Below are 10,253 nucleotides of genomic sequence, written 5' to 3' on the forward strand. Positions count from 1 at the left end.
CGTTTGAATTAACCTATTGAATTAATGTACGTGTACATCATCGAAAAAACAAAAATAAAATAACTCTATCGCTCCGTCTTCAAGTCAGAAGATGTACCGAGGCTCCCACAAGGCCATGTGGGAGGGAGTGTAGCACAGTTTGGCACCAGCTATCATAAAAATGCATACGTGTCGCTACGGTTCTCTGCTGTGAGTACAATATCTTTAAAAACAACGATGCTAAGCCTCTATAAATACAATTAATGCGAACGAAGTATGGGAAAGGGTTAAGTTACGCAACTACACGATACGAGCTACATATTTAGGGGTTTTTTTATATTTTCCAGAAATAGCTGAAAACGACTTCTCAGTCATGAATTTGCAAGGCCCACTCCAGCCACGGCTTTTGTTCCTTGTTGCTCGTGTCGCCGCTGCGCGGCAGGTAAACACACTTCCGGACGCAAATGCAACCATAATGGTCCGCGACGGCCTTAAACAACCACAGCTCGGGCAGACAACGCGCATGATGCGTGGAGCTTGGAGTGTGGAGCTTGGAGTGTGGAGCTTGGAGTGTGGAGCTTGGAGTGTGGAGCTTGGAGTGTGGAGCTTGGAGTGTGGTGCGTGGAGTGTACAGGTTGACCCATGGGACACATCCGGGAACAAAACACAACGTACAGTTTTACTCGAGTCCTTATTGGGACAGGCGCTCGCCACGATCAATGCGCTCGGCCCCTCTCAAACCTAAATGTTTGCCATGGACGTCACCGCACTGTAATAAAGCGCAAATATTTTTCTTTGTTCAAGGGCAGGAAAAACCCTGGAAGAGTCAGCAGGGCTCACAAAGTCCTAACGTGGCTACAACAAATAGATGAACCGAGGCCACGAGCACTGAATTGCAATCCGAATGCAAACAATGTCTGAAATGTGTTGAACAGCGTGTTCTGATCTCTGCGGGAGATTGACTTCAGGACACATCATTTTTTTCTCACGATCTCAAACTGCTGGTGAGATGTCAGCATTGACGAAGCTCAAGATAGGTTCGTACACTCATCGCTGGCTCCAAAGATTGATTTAAGCCCGGGTCTATCCAGGTCGGGGACCTGGAAATATTTCTTCATACAGCACACCACATCCAGTATGCGTCTCACTATGGCAGTGGCTATTACTCGCTGTGCCACTCACTCCGGTCTACACAGTGATAAAATTAAGCCACGATTGCCTTTTATCCCACCAACTGACAGCTCGATTTGAGCGTTTTTATGAATGGGAATGTCTGTCTGATAAGTTTCTCAGTACTGTATCTACAGGAAGTGTTAGAATTGGTTTCTGGGCATATTTATAGAAGTTAATCTTTGTAAGTTTGGAAGTGTGCGTGTGCGCACTCTTACTTTTTCCCCAGGCCACTTGGAACTCGTTGATGTACTGCTCCATGACGTCCGGCTCGGCCTTCGACCGCGGCCCAATGTCGCAACGGCCGACGCATCGCACACGGATTGCTGCAGCGACGCACAAACACCATCATCAGCAACATTAATAACATCAGCGTCATTACCCGCGCCAAGCGTCGTGACACACGCCCTGTGATTCAGGACCTTGTGACCAATTTATTAGGCGATGCTGCCGAGTTTGCAGTGGTGCACAAGCACTATTAACAACAACACAACTCACATTGATCAATAACACTGCCTCTACAAAAGCGTAGGTTAGGTGACGTTTCAGACAATTACACTTCTACACATCACAGGGCTGGTTAGTGGCTCGTGCAGGCATTGAATAATTGCATGCGTGAGACAACTACCAACATAGCGACAGCAGTGGAGATGTCATGCAGGAGGCAGTACAGAAAATAGACTGCTGATCTATCGGCATTTCTGAGGCCTACAAGTCTATATATATAAGTGTACAGTACTGCACTCTAATTCTGCTGCATTCATCTGTGCTTGCAGCATTCTGACGTATTTTATTTGCCAGTATTGTATACCAGGTACGAAGAATTCACAATTCATTTCTTGGAATAGTAGTGACAATGGATATGGGATTTGGTTTGTGTTAAAATTATCCTCAGATTATTAACCATTATTATTGTTGCATGCACAAGTCCTGTTATTCCGCAGGGCAAAACGCACATCAGCAGGACATGTCAGTTGCAGTTTTTGCACCTTCTTACTGTGGAGGAAGAGCAACAATGACATCAAACGTTCGTGTGAAACTGGGGAAGTTGTCCCTCCGCAACCGTGAAAAATACTTGGGGCTAATTCAGAGTCGGAGGACCCTGCAAGTGTTTTGACAGTTTCCAGTTTCAAGTGTGTTTGTCTAACCAGGTGAGAACTCAAGGAACCAGGAGAAGTCTAATTTAGCAAGACTAACCCAGGTCAACAAAATGACATAAAACAAAGAAAATCAGGTACAGCAATGAAGCAAATATGAATCAGGGTAAGAACAACTGTGTATCCCGCACCTCCAAGAGCATTCCATTTTATCTGTTAAAGGTATGATTCAGTTGTATTAATTAAAGGGTTTGTTCAGGGAAAGGGTTACTTTATGTAAATCGCTACAAGGCCCTGTGCGAACGGTACGCTATAAATCAAGTTGCAGTTCACAATGTGGCCGTGTGAATTTTTGGTGATATCGTTGACAAGAATAAGAAACTACTCACTCATATGGATTAACATAATGCTTTTGAGTAGCGTTGTGGTTTGGAGCGAGGGAGAAGCCAGATTGCTGAAGCTGTAATATATAATCGGTGGAAAACCTCTGATGTGTTACAGGCCACAAATAAATGGATAATACTAATATAACACAATACAAGACCATCCACGCCCCGCCAGTGGTTCCACGTGCGCTGATACATCGCGAGGCTTGAACCCAAAGAGTTCACCGAGCCTTTGTGTGAGCCAGATGTGGGACGGTACGTGTCACATTGGAGACTCACAATTAAACACTCATTGCTGAACCAGTACAGGTTAATTAATTATGAAAGTAGTGTATTGTACTGGCATTAATACTGCCAAGTGTTTTAACTGGACCTCATCCATGCACGTTGCAGTATAGTCCTTCCTAATGTGAATGTTCGAGTAACATGCTAACGTTCGACTAACATGCTAACGTTCGACTAACGTTGGCATGTGGTTTGAACCGTCGCACCAATAATCTGTTCACTGGGGTGGTATCAACATGATGTTACTGTTGTGTGCATGTACATACATACATACACGAGTGTGCGACAACAACAACCGCCATTCGCCACAAAGTGGCGGCGACATCACCACGGCGCTTGTGCCAGGCTATGTGCACATTAAGGCCAAGTGAAGTGTCGAATGCCCGCTGGCAGGAGGTCACGGGGCAGACCCACGTGCCATGGGTCGACTGACAGACGACTGGCCGATGCACCACCTGTGCCCCTTACTGAGTTAACTTGCTGTGTTTTAGCCACCCGGCGCTCTGCTCATTGTTGTGAGCGTCACTCCTCCGCCCTCCGTTGGTTGTTGGAGGGCGACTGCCTCCAACTGCCCAGCAGCGTCCTTCACGAGCCTCCTCCACAGAGGCCGATCTTGACACCGCTGGTACCAGTCATCGACAAGTCCACTCAGCTCCACATCCTCCTGTACCACATCACTCCATCTCTTCTCTAGCCCGTGCCGCACCCGTTTAGCCCCCTCGATCCGGCCGAACAAAAGCTGTTTAGGCATGCGGTGGCTGGGCATGCGGGCTACATGGCCCAGCCACACGAGTGTGCATGTACATACACACACGAGTGTACGTGCAGTTCTATCTGCGTAATGCTCTTGCGCAATGCATCTCGTGTCTAAACGCCGTGTATATTATGTAAGTAAACATTAACACAAGTATGGAATGTAACCACCCATACAAAGTGTACATATGAAATAAAAAACGCTTCCATTAATCTCTTGCAGAACAATATTATTTTAAACTTCCAGAATAAACTACGATACAGGACTACAGCGGAATACAATCTTGTACTGCGTGCAAATGTGATGCTAAGTAAAACTATACTTGACAGTACACATACTGCATGTAGTACGGTACTGCAAGAATAATAATCAAATTAATTTTATTGTGGCTAGTTGGCATACGCCCATGTGGCAAACCGGGTACTCCAGTTTCCTCCCCGAGGGAAAACCATCTTAATCTTCTTAAATATATATAAAAGGCAAGTTGTGTTTATGTGTGTCTGTTCAAAATGTTTAGCGTACTTCCCGACATGCAACAAACTTGAAATTTGCCATGTGGGTACTTTCTAGACTGTACACCATGAAAATTGTATTTTTAAATACACTTGCTATTTTTGGGGGGGGGAGCTCAATAATGCCATTGATTTTTTTGCACGGCAAGTGAGCTGTGACGTCACATCTGTCACGTGACCCGCGCATGTGGAAGCGTAACGCATTGTAGTGTAGTGGTTAGCGCGCTGCGCTACGAACCCGGCGACCCGAGTTCGATTCCCGCTCACGGCCAACACCGGTGACGATTATTTTAACCGCTCCTGGGCCTCCCCTAGGTCGACTCAGCCTCGAACGAGTAACTGCTGTGGTGTGTGAACATCGCGTGGTGAATCCAAGTCCTGGGCGAAGCCGGGTAGTAAAGCTCGTTATAAATATGAAATACATTGCAATGGTCTCGGTGAAACTTTCATGGACACAGCCTCCGCCCGTGCAGACTGTGTTCATGAGCTATCTCACCGTTTAAGTAATCAATGACTCTGCTGCTTGAATTTCACTTCATCAGATAACACGCAAAAAGCGGTTTTGAAAGGAGATTCACCTTTGCAATTCCCCATGTGTGCTGTTCCCAAGGGCTTGGTGACGTCTCCGGCATCGTCTGCCATGCGTCACGCTGGGTGTGGCTTGTAGGGGTTTCCAGCTTTCGCAAGGCAGCGACCATTTAAATAGTGCGCAAGTTGACTATAGTACAAGATGGCAAGAGAAGGGATGGGGGGTCGGGTAGTGACTCGGGTGGAGGGAGCGAGGTGGAGGCTGCGATAGTGGAGGCATTTAGGGCGTTAGGTGGTGCTGGTAGGGGTAGCGGAAGAGGAAGGGAAAAGGTGAGAGAAAAGAGATGGGACTTGAGGGCAGTGCGAAAAGATGCAAGCGAGGGAGAGAGGAGCGAAAGCGAGATTTGGCGCATATAAGGAAATTAGAGGAGAGAGATAAGGGGGTCCATGCAAAGCTTTTAAAACTAAGGTGAGTCATTTAAAGAAGCAGCGGTGATAGATAGGAAGCCAGTGAAGTTGTAGGAGAGGGGAGCAATGGGTAGTGAATGGGAGGTTAAAGACGGCGGTGCAGGCAGCCGAGTTTTGAATTTGTTGTAGAGGGGCAAGGGCATAGGCAGGGAGACCGACCAGGAGCGAGTTGCAATAATCCAGACGAGTGAAGGCGAGGGCGTGCACGAGAAGTTTGGCAGCGGTGATGGTGATAAGGTTGAGAATTTTCCTGATATCAAAAAGATGGAAGTGGCACGTGCGAGTGGTGTTCGCAATGTGGGAAGTGAAGGAAAATGAGGAATCAAACGTGACACGAAGAATTTGAACGGAAGCGATGAGAGTTAGACTGAGCAGAAGGAAAGATATGGAGGGGTTAGGTCGTTAGGAGGAGAGCCGGAAGTGGGAAAGTAGAGCACGGTGGTTTTAGAAGGGTGAAGGGAACGGACATTGTGTCATCCATGTTTGGATGGCCATTAGGCAGGATAATATGTGGTCGGAAAGGTCGGCGTAATATCCTTGAAAGGAAAAGAAGATTTGAGTGTCGTCGGCAAATGGGTGAGACGAGAGATTGAAATAAGAGAGGATGGCCTCGAGGGGGGATGTCTGGAGGGAGAATAGCAGAGGACCCAGTAGAGAACCCTGGGGGGGGGGGGGTGCCAGCCGTGGCAGGGGAGGGAGAACCACGGTTAAAAGAGACAGAGGATGAACGGGAAATGAGGTAAGAGCAGAGCCAATGAAGTGGGATGCCACAGATACCGAGGTTAGACAGAGTGGATAAGAAGATGGGGTGATCAAGGGTGTTAAAAGCCGCAGACAGGTCGAGTGTAATGAGGACAGATGACAGGCCCGAGGGACGTGAGTTAGCCAAGTGGCTGTGCACATGGAGGGGAGCGGTTTCGGTGGAATGGAGCGGACGGAAACCAGACTGGTGGAGGGGACAGAGACAGTGAGAAGAGATGTAGGACTTGAGTCGGCCGTGAACTTGATGACCTAATTGCTGTCGATTAATCAACTTGGTGACCTAATCGTCCCAGCTGTTCGCACATTTCAGTCTCCCTTTCAGTACAGTACTGTTATGTAAGCAACTACAGTACAGTTAACCACATCATGGTACAGAACTGTTATTATTGTAGTGTACGGTGAAGTCCTCCATATGTAGCCAGTTCCACAAACTAAGCAACATCCCAGTCAAGATTTCAAAATCCAATTAAAACATTTGGGGAATCATTTTGAATATTTATTTACAGTTTTAGAAGCTATCACTTATTTATGGAATAAGTCGATGATCTGTCACGTACATGAAATAGGATGCATCACTACCATACCAGTGTGGATGAAATCGTGGTACATTCGGCTGGGTTCTCCAATACCACGGTAATCTATAACTTCTCCTTCATGAAGTTGAAAAACAATCCTATCTGGGCCTCTAATTGGATGATATACAATACACTTCCTAAGTAAAACGCAACTTCATGATTTTACTCATGATTATCCACGTTTAAAGTGTCCAGAATGTACATTCAAAATAATGTAACTGCCCACGTGTAATTATTGATGTACCGTTCTGTAATACAGTACAGCAATGCTATTTTATATTTCTGTTCGTAGTCAGCATATATCATTTCTATATGAAAATGTTTTTTCTTTCTTTCTGCTTTCCACGTGGAATGTTTGTACCCTAAACTTGTATTCTTATATGTGGTACCTTAGGGCAGTACAGTACTGAAATGACATCTGGGTCTGAATGGCCCAAAAAAGCCAGGGAGGAAGGAGCAGAAGAGCACCACAGAAACGAGGATGGAAGATACATCCCAGCGGTCATTAGACCGTATCGGGTCAGGGAGGTCAGAGATGAAGAGACACGGAAGACAGCGAGAGCGGTACCCATCTCAGAGAAGCTGAGAGAAATGCCACTCGGATGATTCAGACGTAAAGTGAGGAAACCCACACAGCAAGGCGATGATCCGTGGAAGCACCAGAGGCAGAAACCGAGCGGCGTGCCTTGGTGTTTTTAAGTGACGAAGCAGGTTATGAAGGCCTGTGGAGTGGATGTGGATGGCCCAGGACAGGATTGAGTGCAAAGGAATAGGAAGCCAGACCCCCATGCGAGTGGGAAACATGGCAGCAGGTTTTCATCCCAGATCTTCCTCGCAAGAGATCTTGTCTCAATGAGCATTCATAAAAAAAGCTCATTATCACAATTGCAGTCTTATTTATTAACATTTATATAAATACCCTATTAATTTGTGGGCCTGTTCTCAACAGGTGATTCGCACATTGAGTGATGGTCCCATACCTTACAGAGAAGAGTGTAAAACAATGTAAATGTTTGTTAACATTTGTGGGAAACGTGTAGAGGGGCTGTGAAATCAAGTGTCCTTTTCTCTATATCTCCATATAACAGTGTTGTGGTGGGTTATCTAGAGATGGACGACTATAGTGCTATACATTGATTCTATGTTGAATTGCAGTGGCATCAACAAACTATGCAGATATTTTGGGCACCAAACAACTAAGGAAGCCCGGATTCATACAAAGGATATGGGTGCACCAAGTATCGGCTGGAATGTTCATGAGCATACTTAGATATCGTGAGACCTCCTTTGCCAGTACCAAAATATGAGAATAGGTTTTCCCCTTTTTTCAGTCAAGAAAACAGGTGTTAGGATGTTAAAACACCAAACTTAAACCTTTTACAAGGAATCATGTCTGCATTAACCACAATACTTGTGGTCAGAATGCAAACAAAAAACATATTCTGATAATATATGCGTTGTCCTTGAAACTGATTGGTCCACACCAGAGACGGCTTTCTTTAGTGCCTCGTCTCAAATGGTGCGAGAGCAGAGGACGCCAAAAAGCGTACAGCTTAAAGACAAGCACGACCGGAGGTCCCATAATGTAGGTGCTCACCCCGAGCCCTCATTACTCTGACAGTGCATTGTGTTTGTGATGTACGCCTTTTGGCGTCCTCTGGTCTAACACCGTTTGAGACGAGGCTCGAAAGAAAGCTGTCTCTGGTGTGGGCCAATAGTTTCAACGACAATGCATATATTAGCAGAGTATGTTTTTTTTTGCATTCTGACCACAAGTATTGTGGTTAATGCAGACATAATTCCTTGTAAAAGGTTTCAGTTTGGTGTTTTAACATCTTAACACCTGTTTTATTGCCAGATAAAAGGGGAAAACCTATTCTCATAATTAGATAATTCACGTAAAAGGCACTGAAGCTCTATTATCCACAGCATGTCCACAACGCCCCTTCTTTCACTTCACTGCATCATCATCACCACCACTATGACTTCCCTGCGTCCCTTACCATCTCACGCCGTATAGATCGCATCTCTGCCGTCACGTTAGTGGGAGGTGGTGCATTCAAAGGGGATGGGACCCCCCCCCCCCCTTCTCAAAGGTAAATCTGCTTCGGGGCCCCCCAAAGAGGCTACGAACAGCGCCCCCCCCCCCCCCCCCCGTGGTCGGGGGCACCTGGCAACACCTGCGAGTTGCAGTTCCCTTTGTCTGCCACAAGGCTTTGGCAAAATGGCAGTGCGGAAATAAACACAAAGGGCTCAAAACATAACGCAAAATAACCCCCCTTTAAATGCGCAACCTCGCGACAGTCAGGAACACGAGGCGACACCGACCACGAGCATCCTTAGCAGACGAGAAGCCTCGCGGGCCACGTGGACTCAGAGTTGTGGCGGCAGAGCGCCCAGGCAAGGCCTTCCTTCACCTGTGCCGCCTTACCTGTTGTTTACATTTCGCAGTCATTTAAGAAACGTAGTAACTTGTAACCATCACGTACGTACGAATCCGGCTGTCTTCCACAACCGCCCTTTAAACGTCTAAACTATCGCGACGTTCAACAGCGATGCGTGTACTGTATATACCGTGACAGCTGCTACACCACCACCACCACAAACAAAGCACAAGTCTCGTGTATCCCCCCTCCTTTGCGCCAGGTCACGGAATAAATCCGCAAAATCATTCATTCCACAATCACCCAGCACCCCCTACCCCTCTTGTCCTCTTACCCTTGAAGGGGACGGCAGCCGTGACGTGGACTTTAATAACTCCTTCCACGACGTCGCCCGGTCTGTACGACAATTTGTTGCCCTTGAAGAGCACTAAGAGATCCTCCATGGTAGCGAGCGCGCCGAGTGGGTGTGTGGACGTGTGCGATTGTTTCTGTAGAGGTTGCCTTCAGCCAATGTTAGACCCCCACCTCCGTTCTCTTAAAGGCACCAGGGGCTTTGATGCTGCTGCTGCTGCGGGAAGGCTATTTTAGGGGAGAGGCGTTGGAATTACACACCGTGTGTGTTTGTTGCAGGGCTGTGGTCGTTATGAGTCACATTTGTCAGGGGTATATTTAGTTTTACACATAGTGTAGGCGACCCAGCCAGCAATCCTGGCCGTGGCACCTCGCTCGAACATTAGTGCGTGTGAATGTGTCTTTGCTCTCTCGTTGGGATGTGTTGGATTTGGCTGAGTTTCCGGCTTCTGTCCTCACGGTTGAGCAATCATTTGTGGCCAGGTCGCTTCCTGAAAAGAGCGGCATAGCTCAGTGGGCATTACTTTGGAAAAATAAAACTTAGTTTGGTTAATAGCTGTCCCTTGTGATTGTTCTGTGAACACGTGCATTGGGCTGGTGTGATTCAGACGAGGTAGAGTGGCATGATGGACACTCCTCTCGACATTCAGTTAAATATTTTCCTGCTGGTCACTCCATCCATCATCTCCTGGCCAAACAACAACCAGGAGCTGCTGTCCGGGTCTGAACTAGGGAATGCTTTTCTCCGTCCTCCCCCCCCCCTACTTCATCCGTCAGCCGAGCTGGAGGCGGTGAAGGGGGGAGATTAAACAATTATTATTTCCTGCCAGAGGTGGGACAAAGTCATTGTTATGCAAGTCCAAGTCGAGTCGCAAGTCATCAAATTCATGACTCGAGTCTGACTCGAGTCCAAGTCACATAACTCGAGTCCACATCTCATAGGTGGGACAAAGTCATTGTTATGCAAGTCCAAGTCGAGTCGCAAGTCATCAAATTCATGAC

At 46.9% G+C, this 10,253-nt stretch overlaps 1 protein-coding gene across 2 annotated transcripts in view; it reads right to left on the reverse strand.

Moving 5' to 3' along the window:
• Nucleotides 1–9,395, reverse strand: part of LOC144948396 (arrestin domain-containing protein 1-like) — a 103,857-nt gene extending 94,462 nt beyond the window's left edge. For both annotated transcript variants that reach the window (XM_078877818.1, XM_078877817.1), the window contains exons 1-2: nt 9,235–9,395; nt 1,368–1,475 (exon numbers count right to left, since the gene is read on the reverse strand). In XM_078877818.1, the coding sequence (XP_078733944.1) occupies nt 1,368–1,475; nt 9,235–9,343 (217 nt within the window). In that variant the 5' untranslated portion in view covers nt 9,344–9,395. The remainder of the gene's footprint in view (nt 1–1,367; nt 1,476–9,234) is intronic.
• Between the last annotated feature and the right edge of the window lie 858 nt (nt 9,396–10,253).

Source organism: Lampetra fluviatilis, chromosome 49 (assembly GCF_964198595.1).
Source record: "Lampetra fluviatilis chromosome 49, kcLamFluv1.1, whole genome shotgun sequence".
Lineage (NCBI taxonomy): Eukaryota > Metazoa > Chordata > Hyperoartia > Petromyzontiformes > Petromyzontidae > Lampetra > Lampetra fluviatilis.